Source organism: Mastigoproctus giganteus, chromosome 5 (genome assembly GCF_048544385.1).
Source record: "Mastigoproctus giganteus isolate SK-2022 chromosome 5, ASM4854438v1, whole genome shotgun sequence".
Lineage (NCBI taxonomy): Eukaryota > Metazoa > Arthropoda > Arachnida > Uropygi > Thelyphonidae > Mastigoproctus > Mastigoproctus giganteus.
Window position 1 is genome coordinate 139697258 of NC_143579.1, and position 24377 is coordinate 139721634.

Below are 24377 nucleotides of genomic sequence, written 5' to 3' on the forward strand. Positions count from 1 at the left end.
TAGAATGTAGTAGAGAGAGGACAGACAGACTGAGGAAACCGGAGGTCAAAACTATGGAAAAATGCGTAGGTATCTGTAAAATAAAAATAATATATTAAAAGAATACTTAATATTGTCTGTCCGATAATTTTAATGTCTTTGTCAATATTTTAATGTTAATATTTTTGATGATTTTGCATTAGCAGAGAGAGGCATACGATGCAAGAAAGCATTTAATCATCTATTCGCTCCAAATGTTTATCCAGCTCAGCCTTAAATTTATTTAAGCTGTCAACTTCCACAACAAGAGATGGAAGTCTTTACCAGCAATCAACTACCTGCTGGCTAAAGGCAAATTTCTACACATCTATTCTACAACTGGCTTTCCTCAGTTTGAATCTATGCCCCATCAGGTTCTTAATCTGAACAAGAGGAAGAATCCCATCAGCATTGAGCTTGCTCAACCCATTCAAGGCACAAGTTGTACATTTACCTACCAGAATACCAGACAATCCTAATCACACAGCCAACACTCTTGATCTTTTTTCCACAAATTTTTCCAAGTACATAAACGAGGTGAGGAATCCCCTAAGCACTTTAGATCACAATTTGGTGATGGTCTCTTCTCCAGTGGAGCCTTTCTGTCATGACCATTACAGGTGACCCCCGCTTAATGCTGATCATTCGTTCCGGAAAAACAGAGCGCTAAGTGAATCCGCGCTAAGCGAGCGCCGCTTTCCCATAAGGTAACATATGTATTTGTGAGCTGCGGTCGGTGCCATAGGATATTTCCTAATAAATAATAAACGGTAATGAAAAGATGCACAAATGTCGGTCAAAATATTTAATATTCAAATATTTGCACATATAAAATATTCTGCATTACATACGTATAATTATGTGGTAACTACTTGCGTATCAAAAGTAAACTTAAAATTCCAATTAAAATCATGAATTTAATTGATTTAATTTAATGGATGAATTTAATCATGAAAAATGTGTGGATTTTGAGTTGAACTTTGGCCCTCTTCCAAATAAACTAAAAGGGGTATTAATTTTAAATCCCCCGCAGCGTTACCACCCAACAATAACGTCAACTGATCCTTCGCCGCTTTGAAACTTGGCATGTTTTTTCTTCTTTCAATATGAAACTTCTTTTAGGCATTCGTTTCCACAAAAGTCCTGTTTCATCTATGTTAAAAACTTGTTGAGAAGTATAACACATAATATACCTCTTCAATAATTTTAACAAGTTCTTTTTTGAAAGTTTCGGCTCCTTGATCTGCACTCCCTGGATTCTAAATCTATTCTACCAGCCCTTACCAGTTTTAAATGGTTCCACATTTTTTTTTTTTTTTTTTTTTAGGCGAGTTTTCTTCAGATCATCATATTGGCTAATCTCTCTCTCTCTTTTTTTTTTTTTTTGTTGATATTTAATTTAACTGAATTCTGCATTGGACATTATCTTCAATAAAATTAAAGTCTTTCCATTTCAATCCTAATAGCCGGCCTAGTCCTAGTTGCTTGCAGTGGAACAGCTACCTTTCCCGCTGCAAAAATTAATTCTTTATTTTTTTATAATTGTTCTTACAGTTAAAGTTGCAAGTCCTAAATTATGGCACACATCCGCTTGTCGTTGACCGGAATCGATTCGCTTCAAAACGTCTAATTTTCAAATTCAGTCTTTTTCTTACATTTATAGTCTTCGTACTGTGCTCAGACGTTGTTGATTTTTCATTCTTTTTTCATTCTTCGAAAATGTAACTGCGTTGGTTGCATTAATTATGATACAATGTTCGAGTAAACTGTCCGTTTCGCACGTTGTCTAATACGGTACTGAGTGATGACTAGACTTCGGATAAATGCATATAACGCAAATATTACAAGCAATATACTTCGTCATTTTTTAAAATGTTGATCTAGGCACTACGTAACAAGCCACTGTACTGAAATTAAATTAGCGTGCGAGAAAAGTTCACTGAGCGTGGGAAAATTTCTCAAGTCGGCGTGGGAAACGTTTTAATGCTGTTTTGCTCTTCATTTTCAAGATATCGACTCCATCAAATGAAACGATTTCGTTAAATATGTCAAAAATGTAATCTGTAAAAGAGCGTTATAGTGATCTGTGACAGCGTTATAGTCAGACACGGGTTATAATATAATAACAGCATTATAGCGAATCAGCGTATAGCGAACCGCGTTATAACGGGGGCCTGCTGTATCAACCTTGTATTAGCATCACAAGAATGCAAAATTGAACGACCTTCAAGATTTCTATTCTTTTCCTTGGTTGGATTAGATTACTCTTTTATATCTTCTGGTGTCAGTGTTTGTTCAGATTGTGTCATTGAAATTTTTTTAGGAAAGAAATCCTTTATTTCACACTCCACCTTAAAATCTTGTTTCTTAAAATCTTATTGGAAAACCAAGGTTTAGATAAATCTAAATCTTGTTTTTCCAATAAGTGCACTAAAGCTGTTCAAGAATGTTGCATATTGCATTTGGCTTGCATCCAAATTTCCACATTCATTTTCTGTCTACACAAAAGCTTGCAACAACTGTAAAGCATTTATTAGTCTGTCCAAACTTGCTTCTTGTCCATATGGTAGTCTCTGTCAAGGCTATTGGCTGCGCCTTTTGCCCATCTCTTCTCCCATCTCTGTTAAAACAACCTATGGTTCTGATGCCACCTCAGCTAAGGATAAAGCAAAACTGCTAGCATCCTGCTTTTCTTCTAACTCTTCTATTGATGATCTTGGTAAGCCACCTCCTGTTGCCTTCCATCAAACGGATGTCAGAAGAATTTTGAACCATCTTGATTCCAAGAAAGCACTAGTTCTGATGGTATTTCTCCACTTGTTCTCAAAACCTGTGCTCCTGAGAGTACTCCTGTTCTGCATTGCCTTTTTACACTCTTTTATTTTGCTGGTTATTTCCTTCTGCTTGGACATTTGCTCATATCCAGCCAGTTCCTAAAAAGGGTGAAAGCTCTCTCCTATCCAGTTACCATCCCATTACACTTCAACTCTTTCTAAAGTAATGGAGAAATCTTTTAACCACCAACTTCTAAACTATCTGGAAACCTTCCATCTGATTAATGATTGCCGGTATGGGTTCCGTCAGTGTCTATCCACTGGTGATATTCTGGATTATGTTACCAACTTATTAACATATTTAGTGAAAAATTCTGGTGAACCGCAATCAGGTACTCTTGACATTTCAAAGGATTTTCATCATTTTTAGCATAAAGATCTTCTAAATAAGCTTCCATCTTATGGATCACCACTGTTTTTTGTAATTGGGAGTCTAGTTTTCTTTCTGATCATTCACTGTGGTTGATGTTAGAGCACGCTCTGTCTTCCACTAGTGCTGTGTTCCTGAGGGTTCAGTTCTTTGTCCCACTCTTTCCCTCTTGTATATTAATGACCTTATTCCATTTACTGAAAATCCTATTCAGTGGTGCACAAACTTATTTCACTGGCAAACCCCCTTTATTGAATATAAAATTTACGCGACACCTCAATTACCCCTTACTTGGTAAGATGACCAGATTTTTAGAGAAGAAAAATGGCATTTTATAAATTATGTAGTAGATAGTATGAATCAGAACTGTAATACTCAATGCATTCTACGTTGATATTAATATTTTTAAAATAATAAGAGGAGTATACCTCAATATAGCACGTAGAACATTTCCACGTGATACTCTCCAGAAATTAAAACAAAAAAAATCAAAATCTTACATTAGAGTAAAAAATAAATAATTAAAAACCATTTTAACACAATTAAAAACCATTTTAACACAATTTAAATCAATTTAACACAATTAAAAATCAATTTAACGCAATTAAAAAGAATCTAATGAAAATATTCAAAACTATTTTCCTTCCTGAAACTGACAACACTTTTCGACCATATGTCGTGATCACAGGAATGAAAATTACCGAATAGGGTTGAACCTGAAACTTAAATAGTGATTATTTGTCTTTGCACATGTACGTAAAGGTCCACGCATCGGAGATCAAATATGGCCACCGAACATTAACAGAATTCTCGTGTAATTTAATTTCTACAGTTTCTGCAATTAATAGTTGCGTATGATTACGTTGAACATTAAGTATTTTGGCCTCGTTAAATAAAAAAGTATGTTTTTCGTTAATGGCACGAAAGGCTAATTCTGATGCTGCTGAACGAGAAGCACGAACTGAGGCTTCATGTTGATTTACACGAATATTCAGGGAAAATCGCCTCGAACCTTGGTAAGACGAGTTGCAATCACCGCAGGAAATGTATACCAGATCATTAATTTGTATTGCAAACGTGGAAAGAACCAAGCAATTGTTCAGTATAGTGTGTAATTTCTGTATTGGCCTGGCCACAATTTTAAATTCGGTATCTTTAAAGAATCTATTAAGCTGTTTGTGCCACTGTTCAACATATGGGACAGAAATAAAGTATTTTTTTTATTACTATTGTTGGTTGGTGTAGTATTTTGTATCCTATCCTTAGCCTGTACCCTAATTCGGTTTATTGTGACAAGGGGATAACCCCTGTTTAAGAACCTGCTAGTTAATATTTGTATTCCTGAGCCCAAAGCAGATTCCGTCGTTGAATATTTATAGGCATTTAGAAATTGATTAAAGATAATCGGTCTTTTGTAAGTGAACGGGTGATAGCTATTATAATGTAGAAGCATACCAGTGTTTGTAGGTTTTCGATAGATGCTAAATTGGATTTTATTTGAGTTCCGAGTAAGCGTGAAATTTAGAAAGTTTAATGACTTTGTATCCGTATCCTCCCTTTCCAATGTAAATTTGAGTCTAGAATGAATATTATTAAAAGAATGTAAAATGTCTTGGATAGTACTACTATCAGTAATAACTAGAACATTGGCTAAATACCTCCCATAGTATGTGATACGAGGTCGAAAAGGTGTCAAATGTATATGCTCAATCGTTGAGAGAGAGAGAGAGAGAGAGAGATCTCTGACATTAAGTTGCTCAGGCTCAAACCCATTGGCAATCCAAAAATTTGTTTATACACCTTGCCTTGAAAGGTGATATAGTTGGCCTCAACTAACAGTTTAATCAAGTGAAAAATTTCCTTAATAGGTAGCTTCGTATAGTTAATCGGTATAGAGTTTTATTTAACATACTCCAAATAATATCTAATGTGTATTCAACATTTACATTCGTATATAACGAGGTAACATATAGTGAGAATAAATTGTCATTGTCGCCAAGTCTACAGTCTTTAAGATTATTAAATAATGTATCGTAGTTCTTAATCCCAAATTGTATTACCTGTCTAAAGGGTTTTATAATGCTATATACATGTGTGGCTAAGGATGAATAGGAAACAATAGGTCGAATAGGAAATCCAGTCTTGTGTAATTTTACCTGACTGAAAAGTGGAGGAATATTGTGTGTTCTGGCCTTCATTCCTTTAACTGGGCCATAGTAATGTAGTCGTTTTTTTCGATACGTGGTTAACGTTTTATTGTATTGATTGACCAAATTGGTAAACAGTGCCAGGTCTACTTCAAGATAAGTGGAGGTATCTGAAACAACTGAATCTAACTTATTAATATAATCAGGTTTATCTAGTATTACCGCTGTATCTCCTTTATCTGCCCTCTGTATGATAATGTCCTTATTTGCCCGAAGTTCTCGTAAAATTGAACTATTGTGTATTCAAATTAGGAAGTCGCATTTCTTTTATGTTATTCACTACTTGGCTAACTTGTTGAATAAATAAATCTTTTTGTGGAACATCATGAAGTCCAAATTCAATATCAATTATGCATTGTTTTTTAGGTAGTTTTCGAGGTGGTAAATTATAATTTAGTCCTTTGGATAAAAGTGAAATCTGGTCCTGCGATAGCGTACCAAGGGAAAGATTTGTAACCTCTTGATATGTCGGTTCATTGAAAACTGGGTGAGGGGGTGTTCGTGACCTAGCAGACGTATTCTGTGGTAGTAAATTGTGTGTCTGTGGGGGGGTTGTCACCCAACTCGTATGTACTTGCTCGCAAGCCCGTGACAATGTGTTAGAATTCACATGAATGTGTCTTAACCTATCCGATAATGTTTGAAATTTATTAACGTGTCTGTTTTTTATTTCTGAAGCCTGTGCTTCCCATCGCAAATCTATGGAGGTCTTCAATACAGACCAATCGTTCGGATGTAGATAATTTTTTAATTTATCGCGAAGCTTCCTAACCTGGTAAAGGTATTTTTGTTTATTCGAATATCAAGATTTTAAGGCAAGCTTCACAATATTACATGATGTGGCCAGTTGGTTGTTAGTTGTTTTATGCCTGAAATTTTTTGATTTAAATTAACCCTGGCAAACTTAGGAACAATGTTGTTTTGAAGGCAATATTTTAGAAAAGAAATATGGTAACTTTGGGCCGAGTATCTTGGTGTTGATTTAATGTGGTAGATGACTTTCATCAACCGGTGAAATACCACCACTTTGCTTATTGGAGGCTTGAAGTGGTGAAACCCATGTTTAGTCTCTAGAGCAAAGTTTCCGGCATCCCCCCCCCCCACCAATACTTCTCCAACTATAGGTTTTGATACCTTTCGTGGGGGTTTTCATAAAAAAAAAAAAAAATGTAAAAACGATAGGTTACACCTGGAGAGACAGGAAGTGAATGAAATAGTCAATAAGAGTTTAAAAAATGAATTAGATAGTATGAATCAGAGCTGTAATACTCAATACAACATACGTTGATATTAATATTTGTAAAATTATAAGAGGAGTTTACCTCAGTATAGTATGTAGAACACTTCCGTATGATACTCTCCAGAAGTTAAAACAAAAAAATCGAAAACTTACGGTAGAGTAAAAAATAAATAATTAAAACCCAATTAAAAATCAATTTAACCCGTTTAAAAATTAAAAAGAATCTAAGGAAAATATTCAAAACGATTTTCCTTCCTGAAGCTGACAACGCTTTTCGACCGTATGTCATGATCTCAGGAATGAAAATGACCGAATAGGCTTGAACCTGAAACTTAAATAGTGATTATTTGTCTTCGCACATGCGCGTAAAGGTCCACGCATCGGAGATGTTTGGTGGCCATATTTGATCTCCGATGCATGGACCTTTACGCGCATGCACGAAGACAAATAATCATTTAAGTTTCAGGTTCAACCCTATTCGGTCATTTTCATTCCTGTTATCACGACATACAGTCAAAAAGCGTTGTCAGCTTCAGGAAGGAAAACCGTTTTGAATATTTTCGTTAGATTCTTTTTAATTTTTAATTGCGTTAAATCGATTTTTAATTGTGTTAAATTGGTTTTTAATTATTTATTTTTTACTCTAATGTAACTTTTCAATTTTTTCATTTTAATTTCTGGAGAGTATCCAGAATATATACGGAAGTGTTCTACGTACTATATTGAGGTATACTCCTCTTATTATTTTACAAAAATTATGTAGTAGAAAATTTTATTCAAGTACTGACAAAGGAAACAAAAATAATTGTTTCCTTTTTAATTTGCACATTAAAATAATTGCTTAATATTTTAACTGAATACAGAAAAAAAAACCAAATCAAATTCTTATTCTTCAATTAAGCCTTCAAAACAATAAAAAATGAACAATTACAAAAAAAACAAACAAAACAGTTAATGAGAACAGTTAATATTTGGTCCATCTTTGTAATTGCCAATCTCATGTCATCTGGTTCAAGTCTGAAAAGTTGTTTAGTTTTTATAGCTGTTAATTTTGAGAAACCACCATCACATAAATATGCAGATCCGAAAGGTAGCAATGTTTGTATCACCTTTTTTGATAATTCTGGATATGTCTCTAAGAGAAAGCCAAAAATTTTCACAATTTATAGTTTTGAAATTAGCACGTAATGCTTCGTCAGAAGACAGGCCGATAAGTAGTAGTAGTAATAGTAGCAGCATGTGATGCAAGAAAGCATGTGTATGAGCTTATGCAGCATCAGCCAAAAAAAAAAAAAAAAACACACCATTCACTCCAAATTGCTTGTCCAGTTCCTTCTTCAATTTATTTAACCTATCAACTTCCACAACGACAGATGGAGGTTTGTTCCAGCAATTAATCACCTGCTGGCTAAAGGAAAATTTCCGCACATCTATTCTACATCTGTCTTTTCTTAATTTGAATTTATGCCCCCTTAGGTTCGTAATCTGAACAAGTGGAAGGATCCCATCAGAATTCAGCGTGCTCAACCCATTCAAGGCCTTATACACCTCAATCAGATCACCGTGCAGGTGCCTAGTCTCCAGCCACTGCAATTTGCAGAACTTAAGCCTCTTATTTTGCGAGGGTAAAGCCAGAGGTGTATTCAACTCTAGCAGTTAGTTAGAGAATCTTGTAATAACTGAGAGTAAAGTGGAGGAGAAATTGTTGAAGATAAATACAAGAAAGGCACCGGGGGTGGATGGGATCTATCCAGTTATATTAAAGGAGGCAGCAAAGGAAGTAAGCACACCCTTAGCCATAATTATGAGAGCTTCCTTGGACTCATGGGAAGTACCCATGGACTGGAGATGTGCAATTGTGACCCCAATTCACAAAGGAGGATCAAAGGGCGACACAAATAATTATAGACCTGTTAGTTTAACTTCTGTTCCTGGAAAATTAACGGAGGCACTGGTTAAAGAAGCACTGCAGGATCATGTAGACAAGACTTCAGTCATAGCTCAGACACAGCATGGTTTTGTTAAGGGGAAGTCTTGCCTGACCAATTTGATTGGATACTATGATGCAGTCACAAAGGAACTGGATGCAGGGAATAACTTTGATATTATATACTTGGATCTTAGAAAGGTTTTTGATACTGTTGCACATGGAAGACTGCTGCACAATTTGGAGCAGTGTGACATTGGAGGCAAATTGCTGCTGTGGATAAAGGTGTGGCTGAGGGGGAGAAGACAGAGAGTGGTAATCAATGGACACTGCTCGTCGTGGACTAATGTTATTAGTGGAGTCCCTCAGGGCTCAGTGTTGGGTCCATTATTGTTTTCTGTATTCCTAAATGATATTGATGATGGTATATCAAGCTTAATGTCGAAGTTTGCAGACGATACAAAGGTAGGCAGGGTTGTCAAGGACACTACTGACACTATGCTGCTGCAACAGGATCTGGAAAGGTTGAGCAGATGGGTTGAGAGGTGGCAAATGAAGTTTAACATTGACAAATGTAAAGTACTACACATGGGGAAACAGCAACCCCAGAGCAACGTATCAACTCTGTGGTACTACACTGACAGTGGTAGAGAATGAAAGGGACCTGGGGGTGGTTGTGCAGGCAGATATGAAGTTCTCTGAGCAGTGCAGACGGGCTGCAAGAGTAGCTCATTGTGTATTGTCAATGATATATAGGAATTTTTCTAGCAGGGATAAGGAGGTGATTATTCCCTTGTATAAGGCAATGGTCAGGCCACACCTAGAGTACTGTATACAGGTCTGGAGGCCTCATTTCAAGAAGGATGTAGAGCTGCTGGAACGAGTACAGAGAAGGGCAATAAGATTAGTGAATGGAACAAAGGGGCGCTCTTACGAAGAAAGGCTTAAGTTTTGCAAATTACAGTGTCTGGAGACTAGGCACCAGCGAGGTGATCTGATAGGTGTATAAAGCCTTGAATGGTTTGAGCATGCTCAATGCTGATGGGATTCTTCCTCTCGCTCAGAATAATCACCTGAGAGGGCATAAATTCAAATTGAGGAAAGACAAATGTCGGATAGACGTGCGAAAATTTGCCTTTAGCCAGCGAGTGGTTGGTTGGTGGAACAGACTTTCACCCCTTGTCGTGGAAGTTGATAGCCTAAATAAGTTTGAGGCTCTGCTGGACAGGTATTTTGAACGAACAGAGGGGTGAAGTATAAGTTTTTTTTTTTTTTTTTTTTGGCTGATGCTGCATAAGCTTGCTTTCTTGCATCAAATGCCTCTACTAATGCTAATGCTGTCTTGGTAAGAGGATCCCTTCATTCCCCTCACCAATCTTGTTGCCCTTCTCTGTACACGCTCAAGTAAATCTACATCCTTCCTAAAATGAGGCCTCCAGACCTGTACGCAGTACTCAAGGCGTGGCCTGACCATTGCCTTATACAGAGGAATAATCACCTCCTTTTCCCTGCTAGCAAAATTCCTATGTATCATTGACAAAACCCCATGACCTGCCATGGCAGCCTGTCTGCATTGCTCAGAAAACTTCATATCTGCCTGCACAATTACTCCCAGGTCTTTTTCATTTTCTACCATCTTAAGTTTAGTACCACACTGTTGGTACGTTTCTCTGGGGTTACTTCTACCCATATGCCGTACTTTGCATTTGTCAAGGTTAAACTTCAGTTGCCACTTCTTAGCCCATATGCCCAAATTATCTAGATCCTGTTGCAGTAGCACACTGCCATTACTGTCATTAACAATCCTGCCAACCTTTGTATCATCTGCAAACTTCGACATTAAGCCTGATATACCTTCATCAATATCATTGATAAATATACAAAACAACAGTGGACCCAACACCGAACCCTGTGGGACTCCACTAATAACATTAGTCCACGAATAGTAGCACTCATTGATTACCACCTTCTGTCTTCTCCCACTCAACCATCCTTTTATCCATTGTATCAACTTACCCTTAATACCATTCTGCTCCAATTTGTACAGTAGTCTTTCATGTGCAACAGTGTCAAAAGCTTTCCTGAAATCCAAATATGATATCAAAATTATTTTTTACATCCAGTTCCTTTGTAACCACATCATAATATCCTATCAAATTTTTCAGACAAGACATTCCCTTAGCAAACCCATGCTGTGTCTGAATTATTGCTGCAACCTTGTCTAGATGATCCTGCAATGCATCTTTAACCAGCGACTCCATTATTTTACCCGGAACAGAAGTTAAACTAACTGGTCTGTAATTACTCGTGTCACCCTTCGATCCACCTTTGTGAATTGGGGACACATTTGCACATCTCCAGTCCGTGGGAACCTCCTCTAAGTCCAAGGATGCTCTCATAATTATGGCTAAGGGTTTGCTTAGTTGCTTTGTCGCCTCCTTTAATATAACTGGATTGATCCCATCCACCCCAGGTGCTTTTCTTATGTTTAACTCAACAATTTCTCCTCCACTTTGCTCTCAGTTATTACAAAATCATTAAGTATCCTACTATAATTTGATAACCTTCTGCCATTTTCAAACCTTAATAATTCCTCATGTGTGAATGTAGGTGCAAAATACTCATTCAGTTTGTTTGCTCTCTGAGCAGGATCCTCAACAGTCGACCCATCAATGTCAATTGGACCAATCAGATTCATCCTCTTCCTTTTAGAGTTTATATAAGTAAAGAAATCCTTGCTGTTTTTCTTAGCATCTTTTGCCAAGGATTTCTCGTAATCTGCCTTCTCCTCCCTAACCTCTCTTGTGACCTGATTACAGACTAGCTTATATCTGCCATAGGCTTCTGAGTCGCTTGATAATTTATATGCATCCCATGCATTTTTCTTTCCTGTTACGAGTCTCATTAGTTCATTAGATAACCATTTCGGCCTAAACCTTGAACAATATTTCTTAATAGGTATGAAACTTTTAGTAGCATCCATGATTAATTCCTTGAATGCTTCCCACTTAGAATTTACTGTTGGTAACATCGTCAGTTGATCCCACTGTACAGAATTTAAAAACTGTCTGAGACCACTGTACTCAGCTTTACGGAAGCAAAAACCCTTTCCTTTACCCCTGATGGTAATTATATCTTTAGTAAATCCCTCATCAGTACACTGTGATCACTGCCACCTAGTGGTTCCTTTATCTGGAAATTCTTAATACACGAATGCTGGATGGTAATTTCAGGGCATGAAGAAATGTCAAAGGCAAAGGGATCACAAATCCAATACAACTTTGTTTTCTGGAGATACATTAAATCCTTTGGAAAAAATTCTTAAATACCATTTTCAGGTGGGTTGCAATGATATCCCTAAATTGTAAAATGTTAATATTATTGCTATTAAAAAAATCAGAAAAACATGGGAACATTTCAGTATTACTAAGTTCAAATTCAGTTTTCCAAAAATTAAGCTTTTTTGAAAGCTTCTATTTTATCACTGAGTGATTAATACCCTTATTGTATGAGGGTGATCATTTAATTTGCGGCGTGGTGCAAGATCTTATCTTAACTGCCGTCATCTGAATCTTCTGTGGATTTCTCCTTCTCGAAATACTCTCCTTTGAACTTTGCACACTTTTATCACTGTTGTACACACAAATTAAATGCCCGTTGCAAGCCATTTTTCTAAAGACTGTGAAGTACTTCTGTTGTGGCTCTGTGAGCATCGTTGTGTCGGATGCAAAACACTTGCCTTTCAGAGCTTTCTTCAGACTTGAAAACAGGAAGAAATCACACTAGCCTAAGTCAGATGGATAAGTCGGATGTGGCAGAACCTTGGAACCTATGGCAGTGACCACTGCCTGCACAATACGAGCAGCTGTGTGTGGCCTGGCATTGCCCTGGTGGAGAAGTGACGTCACACCAGAATATGGCTGTCCTACCAAGACACTCATCACCACAACTTCATTCATCTCTTTAACTGATTCCGATGCATTTAAGTCCCGTCTGACACCATAATGAATCATGTATCCCTGTTCAGTTTGTATGTCTGACATGATACTTACTTCAAAATGATCATCAGTGACAAGCAACTAAAAAAAAAACTCTCTTCATGTAACACTAGCTCGACAAGTACTGGCATGCTCATGCAATCTGCTCAGTAGCGATTACGAAAGCACTTGTAGCGGCAGTTCTGGAAAGGTCCTGCGGTAAACATAATCTTGCACCAGTCTAGAATTAAATGATCACCCCTCATACAATAAGTTGAGTAAGGTTTGAAATATCTGTGGAGTCATCTAACTGTATTAAAAAAATTGGACTTTCTCTCAATCAATTTAATAAATTGAATTTTATGTTGTTGCAATAACTGTTATACTCAGCGAGACTGTCTCTGGACAGAGAAATGGTTTTTAAATCATTGCTGTACTTTTCTCCATGCATAATTGACATAATTTTTATTGCAGCAGGAAGAACAAAGATTCAGCAGTAGTATATGATTTCAAATTTTTTCGCTATTAAATATGAAACTCCAACGATGCTCTTAAAACTCTACAAGAAATTGTTGTATGTTTCTTCATAAAAGATTTCAGACCTTGTTTTTTGAAAAAGGATTCAGTTTTTTTCAAACATCCAGAGTTTTTTTTTTTTAGCTCTGGATGTTTCTTTCTTTCTTTCTTTCTTTTTTTTTTTTTTTTATGTAAACCCCAAACACGAGAGGTATTAGAACCTATAGTACTTAGTACCGTGCTTGGGTTGGAGGTTGAGAAGACGAAAGAAGATACTTGTTGACATTGCACTTGAAATTCTGTAGACTGTAATTTTCAGGAAATACATATGAAGGAAGGTTGTTCCAGAAAATGGCAGTTGAATGAATAAACGTGGAAGATGAAAAGTTGGTTCTGTGAGTTTGAAGTTGGACAGTAAATGGATGTTGGCTGGCGGCTGCACGTGTTTGAACTGTTTTGAAAGATAGAGCGGGAATTATAGAGGCCAATTCAGAAGAACATTCCCATGGAAGTATCTGTAGAAGAGGTATGCAGCAGAAACAGTACGTATATGAGACAGCGAGTGGAGAGACTGTTAGAGATGAATCATTAATTAACCTAACTGCCCTCTTCTGAATGGAATTGAGAAGCCTGAGAGAGGTTTTGGAGGCACCACCCCAGATGTGGGAACAATATTCCATGGTAGGGTGGATTTGCGATTTATACAGAGTGAGCAGCTGTTTGGAAGAAAAGTAACGCTGAGAGCCAAAAATAAAACCAAGTTTTTTGGTTGCAGGGGAAGCAATATTTGTAATGTGCTTGTGCCAAGAGAGATTAGAAGTCAGGGTAATCCCCAAAAGAGATATATCATTTTGCTTAGAAATCGGAGTGTCACCAAAGATGAGCATAGGAGAAGAAGAATCCTTTTTGCGAGATATAAGAGAAGACTGAGTTTTAGAAGGGTTGAAATCAATTAAGTTGTCTTTGCCCCACTGGAGAATTACCTGAAGATTGGCATTTAAGGAATTGGTAGCAGATTTTCGAGAAGTTGAAGCTGATTGTGCAGGGCAAGGTTTCTCAAAACGAAAAGTGGAATTCAATGTGCTATCATCAGTAAAATTATGGATAGGATTTCCAGTCAATGGAAGAAGGTCATTAATATACAAGAGGAAAAGAATGGGGGGAAGAACTGAACCTTGGGGGACACCGGCATTAGGGGGAGAAGTGAAGACAGAGAGCCATCTACCATTGCCCTCAGTGAGGGATCAGAGAGAAAACTGGATAACCAATTACTAAAACTCCACTGTTGATACTCTGTGTAACATAAGCCAGAATATCACCAGTGCATCGACATTGACGGAATCCATACTGGCGATCGTTGATCACACAGGTTTCCAGGTAATTTAAGAGTTAACTTATTAATATCGTTGCCGAAGTGCACTCTGCCAGAGCGGAAACAGGAATGATAAACCCTCAGAACAAAACCACAGAAACGAAACATGCTAATCTTTCGTTTTTTGATTGTAATTTGATTGGTGTAAGTGTTCTGCTGCATCAAGAGCATCCCTTTCCACATGCCCCACTGCAGAGCTTCTATTAAAATAGCTCAGCATAGACACTGTGATGCACTGAGTCCTTCTGCAAGTGATTTCTTGGTCCAAGCAAATAAACTCTTTCCCTACCCTGAGATGGTCTCCTAATCCGATGCAGTGCTTTTCACGTCTTCTTAGTAATTATTCTAGAAGCCCAGCCATGAACAATGTAAAAAAAAAAAATAAATAAACTCACTGGATTTCCCCATGAAAATTGTCCAAATTTTTGTTAACCCACAGGTTTGAACAACCTGTGGGTTAACAAAACAAAAGTTGATGTTTGAACAAAAAACTGAACCAATTTTCCAAAAAAAAAATGTTGGTTTGTGGTTCAGAAAAAAAAAAAATCGGTTCAGTGGTTTCGCTTCTGTTCACGGTTCAGAAAAATTGGTTTGGTTCAGTTCGCAGTTTCGTTTGGTTCAATTTGCAGCTCTGGTAGCAAGTAAGGCCTAATTAAGAAATATGGAAAGGTGCAGAATGGCTGAAGATACTTCTGCGAAGCACAAGCAGGTAATCGATTGTCAGAACAAACTTTCATCTGTTGTAGAAGTGGGTAGTTTGAATAAATTCAAGGAAGGACTAGGCGAATTGTTTGAGAGGGGGGGATTTGATGTTTTTTTTGGTAATTCTGTATATGCTTTCACTCGTATCATTTTTCACTGCTAATACTAAAATTACATCTTATATAACTGCTATATATATAGATTTATTATTTCAGTTGCAATTTCTTTTTCATTTCTAAAATAAAGTGTTACTCTATTTCAATATTAACTGCTGCATTATTTCGATTAATTGGAGTAGAACATTGAATTAGGAATTTTTCTTTGTGAATCTGGAAAGTTTTTGGACTATTGCTTCATTTTTTTCCAAATGAATTGCTTTTATATTATCAATTTTTAGCAATTTCGTTGATAGTTAATAAATGATATGCAAATTTTGCTTAATAAGATGGAACATCCCATCAGTATGGTACATTAGAATATATATTTAATCTATGAATGTATTTTTAACTTTAGATGTTTTGAAATGTTTGTATTTATAAATACTGAAATTGAGTATTTTGAGTCATTCTTTGAAGTAATATGATATTTTACATATGTATTTGTTTTTTCAGAACTATTTCAATGATCCTAACCTGGTACTCAATGTTAAACGGCTTATACTATTGTTCAGTTACACACTTGAAGTAAGTTATAAAGAGTTCTTAATTTAAAAAAATATTCATATACTATAAATTTTAATGGATGAAAGTGAAATGTTTGGAATTTATGTAAATGGAGAAGTAAATAAAATGCATAGCAATTTAGTGTTGTTAACTTAACTTGCATTTAGCTTTGTTAGTCTGTAACTTCATTTAGTTTGAATTTAGTGAAACATGGAGCCTTGAATTACAGTTGTCTTCTTAGGCATAAGTCCTGGTGTCCTTCGAAACCTTCTCTGACATGCAAAATATTGTGTTCAATAGCAGTTATGATTCCTTTTGTCAATCCCTGTAAATTTATTGTTAATGGTGACTGATCCTTGTTGAATCTCTACAATAGAAGAAGATCCAATAGTGTTCAGTCCTTGGAAATGAGCTATTTTGTTTCACTAATTGTTTCTAATTAGCATTAGCAGAGGCATACGATGCAAGAAAGCAAGCTTAGCAGCATCAACAAAAAAAAAAAAAAAAAAACACTCCCATTTCACCCACCCCTCCATTCATTTCAAATGCTTGTCCAGCTTAGCCTTAAATTTATTTAGGCTATTAGCTTCCACAACAAAAGATGGAAGCCTTTCGCGATGGAAGCTTCCACAACAAAAGATGGATATTGCTTTCATAAAGGCAACTACGATGGACTGAGACAGTATTTAAATTCTATACAGTGGGACCAACTGATGATGTTACCAACAGCAAATGTGGATGTCAGATGAACAAATGAGACATATGGCAGAGAAGAAAAATGCATGGGATACATACAAATTAACATGTGACACAGAAGCCTATGATAGATACAAGTTGATCTGTAGCCAAGTTACAAAGGAGGTTAGGCAGGCGAAGGCAGATTATGAGAAATCTTTAGCAAGGGATGCAAAGAAAAACAGCAAAGAGTTCTTTACTTATGTAAACTCTAGAAGGAAGGGGATTAATCAGATTGGTCCACTTGATATCGATGGGTCAACTGTTGATGATCCTGGTAGCTAACAAACTGAATGAATATTTTGCATCGACATTCACACATGAGGAGTTATTCAGCGAGGGGAATGTCAGAGGTGTATTCAACTCTGGCAGTAAGCTATAGAATCTTGTAATAACTGAGAGTAAAGTGGAGGAGAAATTGTTGAAGATAAATACAAGAAAGGCACCGGGGGTGGATGGGATCTATCCAGTTATATTAAAGGAGGCAGCAAAGGAAATAAGCACACCCTTAGCCATAATTATGAGAGCTTCCTTGGACTCAGGGGAAGTACCCATGGACTGGAGATGTGCAATTGTGACCCCAATTCACAAAGGAGGATCAAAGGGCGACGCAAATAATTATAGACCTGTTAGTTTAACTTCTGTTCCTGGAAAATTAAAGGAGGCACTGGTTAAAGAAGCACTGCAGGATCATCTGGACAAGACTTTAGTCATAGCTCAGACACAGCATGGTTTTGTTAAGGGGAAGTCTTGCCTGACCAATTTGATTGGATACTATGATGCAGTCACAAAAGAACTGGATGCAGGGAATAACTTTGATATTATATGCTTGGATCTTAGAAAGGTTTTTGATACTGTTGCACATGGAAGACTGCTGCACAAATTGGAGCAGTGTGGCATTGGAGGCAAATTGCTGCTATGGATAAAGGGGTGGTTGAGGGGTAAAAGACAGAGAGTGGTAATCAATGAACACTGCTCATCGTGGACTAATGTTATTAGGGGAGTCCCTCAGGGTTCAGTATAGGGTCCATTATTGTTTTCTGTATTTATAAATGATATTGATGATGGTATATCAAGCTTAATGTCCAAGTTTGCAGACGATACGAAGGTTGGCAGGGTTGTCAAGGACACTACTGACACTATGCTACTGCAACAGGATCTGGAAAGGTTGAGCAGATGGGCTGAGAGGTGACAAATGAAGTTGATGTATCAACTTCATTTGTCACAACTCTGTATGTATCAACTCTGTGGTACTACACTGACAAGGTATGTTCGTGTCAGACGGCACCTGGGATTTCTCCCATCTCCGCGTGTGTTTCGCTGTATCGAGGACAGTACACTGTCAAGCCAGAGACTTGAAAGTGTGTGGGTCGTGTCTGTGCAGTGTGATATGTTGTGCCCATTGTTTATCCGGCTTATTGGCCGCCAGGCCCCTAGTGGGGCCCGACGTTGCCCATACCCTGCCACGTGGAGGCTAGCCGGGTGTATCCAGTATCACAACATTTTGCTCTGGCAGGTCCTGCCACCTAGTTTCCTGGGATTTCAGTGGCTAGGGCCTATTTGAAAAAAAATAAATAAATAAAATAAAATAAAATAAAAGTTTATGCATTTGACATTAATGCTTAATGGGATTGCTGTTAGGAAATCGCTGGTTAGGGTTGAACACTAAAGAGATGTGTTAAAGGCCAAATAGGTCTGGCAAAATTTTGATGTTATTAAATTTAGACATGTAACGCTAGATAAAAGCTGATAGTGTTAGATATCTTAGAGATTTGCACAAAACCGGTAGAATTTAGACATTGGTTATAATTTGGCAGCATTGTAAGGTCAGGTACTACACTGAAAGTGTAGTACCTGACAGTACTGTCAGGTACTACAGGTACTGACAGTACTGTAGTACCTCAATTGTCAGGTACTACACTGACAGTGCTAGAGAATGAAAGGGACCTGGGGGTGGTTGTACAGGCAGATATGAAGTTTTCTGAACAGTGCAGACGGTCTGCAAGAGTAGCTCATGGTGTATTGTCAATGATATATATGAATTTTTCTAGCAGGGATAAGGAGGTGATTATTCCCTTGTATAAGGCAATGGTCAGGCCACTCCTAGAGTACTGTATACAGGTCTGGAGGCCTCATTTCAAGAAGGATGTAGAGATGCTGGAACAAGTACAGAGAAGGGCAACAAGATTAGTGAATGGAACAAAGGGGTGCTTTTACGAAGAAAGGCTTTAAGTTTTGCAAATTACAGTGTCTGGAGACTAGGCACCGGCGAGGTGATCTGATAGAGGTGTATAAAGCCTTGAATGGTTTGAGCATGCTCAATGCTGATGGGATTCTTCCTCTTGCTCAGAATGATCACCTGAGAGGGCATAAATTCAAATTGAGAAAAGACAGATGTAGGATAGACGTGAGGAAATTTGTCTTTAGCCAGCGGGTGGTTGGTTGGTGGAATAGACTTCCATCCCTTGTCGTGGAAGTTCATAGCCTAAATAAGTTTAAGGCTCTGCTGGACAGGTATTTCGAACGAACAGAGGGGTGAAGTGGAAGTGGTTATTTTTTATTTATTTATTTTTTTATTTTTATTTATTTATTTATTTATTTATTTTTTTTTTTTGGCTGATTCTGCATAAGCTTGCTTTCTTGCATCAAATGCCTCTACTAATGCCAAGCCTGTTACACCAATAAACTACCCGCTGGCTAAAGGCAAATTTCTGCACATCTGTTCTACAACTCAATTTGAAACTGTGCCCCCTCAGGTTCTTAGTCTGAGCAAGAGGAAGAGTCCCATCAGCATTCAGCTTGCTCAACCCATCCAAGGCCTTATACACCTCAATCAGATCACCTCGCACGTGTCTTCTCTCCAGGCACTGCAATTTGCAGAACTTAAGATGTGTGTGTGTGTGTGTGTGTGTGTGTGTGTGTGTGTGTGTGTGTGTGTGTGTGTGTGTGTGTGTGTGTGTGTGTGTGCAGATTGCACTCCCTATTTATTGTGCATAGTGGTGACATCTCTCTGAGGTTTTTTATCATTATGATTAATAGTGGCAAATGATGCAAGAAAGCAAACTTATACATCCACAGCTTAAAAAAAAAAAATCACCTTCCATCACCTCCAGTAGTTTGAATGGTTTTTACAACGAGTTAGCTGAAGCCATTCAAAGCCTTATTCTCCTCATTCAGATCACCATGCAAGTGCCTAGTCTCCAGCTGCTGCAATTTGCAGAACTAAAGCCTTTCTTGGCAAGAATACCCTTTTTCTCCCCTCACCAATTTCTTTCTTTTCTTTGTACCTGTTCCAGCAGCTCTGTACAGATCCTGAAGTGAGGATGGATGTAGAGCTATTCAAGATGTGGCCTGACCATTGCCTTATCTATGGGATAATCCACTACCTTGAGCCTAGTACTACATTTTCCACTACCATAAGTCTAGTACCACACCTTTGATACATTACTCTGGAATTGCTGCTACTCATACGCATTTGTCACTGTTAAGCTTAAATTTCCATTTCTCAATCCATCTGCCTAATTTTCCTATTTTTTCAGTAGCTTATTTCCATTAATGTCATTTACCACCTTGCCAGTCTTTGTATCATCTGAAAACTTAGACATTAAGCTTTATTAAGCTTCATCAATATAATTAATAAATACAGGAAACAATAATGGGCCTAGAACCTAACCCAATGGGACTCCATTAATAATACTACTTCAAGAAGAGCAGTGTCCATTGATAAAGGTCTTCTCCCAATCAACTGGCCTTTTATCCACAGCAGAACTTGCCTTAATGCCACACTGCTCCAGTTTGGACAGCAGTGTTTTATGTGGAACAGTATCAAATGCTTTCCTGAAATCCAAGTATATGATATCAAAATTATTTTTTGCATTCAGTTTTTGTAACTGCATCATATTATCCAGTCAAATTGGTCAGACAAGGTCTCTCCGTAACAAACACGACTGAACTATGACTGCACTCCTGTCTAGATTTTCCTTCAACTTCTTTAACCAGTGACCTCATTATTTTCCTGGAACAGAAGTTAAGCTAACAGATATGTAGTTACTGATGATCCTCCTTTGTGAATTGGGGATGCATTCACACATCTCCAGTCCACAGGAAGCTCCCATGAATCCAAAGATACTCTCATTATTATGGCTGAGGGTTTGCTTACCTCCTCCTTTGCTGCCTCTTTTAATATAATTGAATAGATCCCGTCTACCCCAGCTGCCTTTTTTATGTTTAATTTCAACAGTTTATCTTGCACTTTTCTCTCAGATATTACAAAATCATTTATCTGTCTGTTAAAGTGTGATACATTTCTGGCATCCACTTCTAAACAATGTCTTGTGTGTGAATGTAGATGCAAAATACATATTCAGTTTATCAGAAACTGAACTGGATCATCAACAGTTAAACCATTGATATCAAACGGACCAATGTGATTCATCCCCTTCCTTGTAGTGTTTGCATAAGTAAAGAAGTCTTTTTTTTTCTTTGCATCGTTTGCCAAAGATTTCTCATCTTCCTTGGCTTGCCTAACCTCATTTGTGACTTGATTGCAGACTAATGTATATTTACCATATGCTTCTGTATTACATGATAATTTCTATGGTTCCCATGCATTTTTCTTCCCTGCCATGTGTCTCATTTATTCATTTGATACCCATTTTGGTCCAAGTCTTGAATAGTATTTCCTAGTTGGTATGGAAAGCATTGTAGCTTCTCTGATTATTTTCCTAATGCTTCCCATTTAGGGTGCCTCCATAGTCAGGTAGGCGGGAGCAGCAGTGCGTAGCACAATCTTCTTGATTACACTGGGATTCAAGCTCGTGACCATCAAATACGGAGGATGCGGAAAGGTCAGCGAATAACCACCGCATATCCCCAGAGCAATATGGCCTTATTTGCTAATGCTCCTAAAAACCAAATAATAACAACAGCTTCCCATTTAGAATTTGTTGTAACATCATGAGTTGGTTCTACTGTACAGTTTTTAAAAACTGTCCAAGTTCACTGTAGATTCCTTTAAGAAAGTAAAAACTTTCATGTACCCTTGATGGTAATTATATCTTCAAGTAAATCCCACATCAATACATTGATCACTGTCACCTAGTTTCTTTTATCTGCAGATACTTACTGCATGAAGGATCTCTGCTGATAATCATATCAAGAGTATTGCTCTCTCTTGTTGCCTCTCTAACATTCTGCTGTAGAAAACAGTCAACGAATAAATCCACAAAAATCTTGCTAGTGTGAGGATGACCAACCCACAAGTTTCAGTCAGTGTGTGAAAAGTGACAGTCCACTATATGCTATTCTGATTTACTGGTCCCGTCTATTTCCCTGTAGTTTTTCACTGTACTCATCACAGTCATTAGGCCTATAACACACTCCTACTCTGTTTTGTCTTCCCATTGCTTATGTCATACCAAGCTGACTCAACATTGCACTGACACCTGTGTCATCTAGATGCACTGCTTTAGATTTTATATATATATATATTTTTTTTTTATGAAAACCCCAAACATGAGTGGTATTAGAACCTATAGTACTTAGTACCGTGCTTGGGTTGGAGGTTGAGAAGACGAAAGAAGATATTTGTTGACATTAGACTTTAACCTTCTGTAAACTGTAATTTTCAGGAAATACATACAAAGGAAGGTTGTTCCCAAAAACGGCATTTGAAAATGCCGTTTTTGGGAACAACCTGAATGAATAAACGAGGAAGATGAAAAGTTGATTCTGTGAGTTTGAAGTGGACAGTAAATGAATGTTGGCTGGTTACCACACGTGTTTGGAATGTTTTGAAAGAGAGAGAACATGAATTATGGAAGCCAATTCAGAAGAAGAACAGTGCCCACAGAAGTATTTGTAGAAAAGTACGAAAAGTACAGCAGAAACAGTACGTCTGTGAGACAGCGAGTGGAGAGACTGTTACAGAGGAGTCAATTAACCTAACTGCCCTCTTCTGAATGGAATCTAGAAGCCTGAGAGAGGTTTTGGGGGCACCGGCCTAGATGTGGGAACAATATTCCATGGTAGGGCAGATTTGCAATTTGTACAGATTGAACAGCTGTTTGGAAGAAAAGTAACGTCGAGAGTGAAAGAGAAAACCAAGTTTTTTAGATGCAGGGGAAGCAATACTTTTAATGTGCTTGTGCTAAGAGAGATTAGAAGTCAGGGTAATCCCCAAAAGAGATATATTATTTTGCTTAGAATTGGAGTGTCAACAAAGATAAGCAGAGGAGCAGAAGAATCTTTTTTGCAAGAGATAAGACAAGGCCGAGTTTTAGAAGGATTGAAATCAACTAAGTTGTCTTTGGAGAAGTTGAAGTTGATTGAGCAGGAAAAGGTTTCTCAAAATGGAAAGTGGAATGCAATGTACTATCATCTGAAAAACAATGGATAGGATTTCCAGTCAATGGAAGAAGGTCATTAATATACAAGAGGAAAAGAGGGGGGAAAAGAAGCAAACCTTGGGGGATACCAGCATTAGTGGAAAAGTTAGACACAGAGCCATCTACAATCACCCTCAGTGAGCGATCAGAGAGAAAACTGGGTAACCAATTACAAAAAAACAGTTGGCAAACCATAATATGGAAGCTTGTTTAGGAGACCTTTATGCCAAACATGATCGACAAGCGTTTGAGATGTCAAAAGCAACTGCGTGTGTTTCCCCAAACTTTTCCATTGAATTTGTCCATAAATGGGTAACAGAAGCCAGAATATCTCCAGTGGATCGACACTGATGGAATTAATACTGGCGATCATTGCTCCGATGGAAGGTTTATATGTAGTTTAAGAGTTGGCAGTTACTTGATTTCTCCATTACTTTAGAAAGAGTAGGAGTAATTGCAATGGGACGATAATTGGATGGGAGGGATTTGTCACCCTTTTTAAGAACTGGCTGGAAATGAACAAATTTCAAAGCAGAAGGAAAAACACCTTTGAAATAACAAAGTGAAAAAAGCGGCAAAGAATAGGAGTAAGTTCAGGAGCACAGGTTTTGAGAACAAGTGGAGAAATACCATCGGGACCTGGAGCTTTCTTAGCATCAAGATTCGTCATTATCCTTCTGATGTCCTTTTGAAGGAAGACCACAGGAGGCATTAAATGGAGTGTGTTGGGAATGGTGGGAGGTGTTTTACCAAGATCATTGATACAGGAGTTGGAAGAAAATGGGATGCTATCAGGTGTCAGCTTTATCCTTGGCTGAAGTGACAACAGAACCATCTGGTTTTGACAGAGGTGGGAGCAAAGATGGTTAAAAGTTGCGGCCAATAGTTTTGGCAAGAGACTAGAATGCTAGGCTTCCATTAGGGCAAGAAGCAAGTTTTCTACTCTTAGCCTGGTCAAAATCAAGTTTTGACTGATTAATAACTGCTTTACAATTGTTGCAAGCTTTGGTGTAGGCAGAAAATGAATCTGAAGATTTCGAAACAAGCCAATTATGATATGCAACGTTCTTCTCTGGAACAGCCTAGCACATTTATTGGAAAACCAAGATTTAGATAAAGCACAAGATTTTAAAGTGGACGAGATTTTAAAGGATTCCATTCCTACAAGAATAATTTCACTGACAAGATCTGAGCAAACGTTGACCTCAGAAGTTTTGAAACAGTAATCTGACCAAGGAAAAGAAGAAAAGAAATCTTGTAGGTCATCCCATTTTGGATTCTTGTAATGCCAAACAATATAAGGTTGGGAATAGCCATGAGATAAAGGCTGCCTTGGAGAAGAGACAATCACCAAGTTGTGATTTGATGTGCCTAAAGGACCACTCGCTTCAACCGTGTACTTAGAAGCGTTGTTTGCGAGAAAAAGATCAA

At 37.6% G+C, this 24377-nt stretch overlaps 1 protein-coding gene across 2 annotated transcripts in view; it reads left to right on the forward strand.

The window, feature by feature from the left end:
• The window catches only part of Sec15 (exocyst complex component Sec15), a 654019-nt gene that overhangs the window by 168454 nt on the left and 461188 nt on the right, over positions 1 to 24377 (forward strand). For both annotated transcript variants that reach the window (XR_016546976.1, XM_090374206.1), the window contains exon 9: positions 15775 to 15846. Coding sequence is in view for 1 of the 2 variants with exons in the window: in XM_090374206.1 (XP_090230332.1) it covers positions 15775 to 15846 (72 nt within the window). In the remaining variant the exon portion in view is untranslated. The remainder of the gene's footprint in view (positions 1 to 15774; positions 15847 to 24377) is intronic.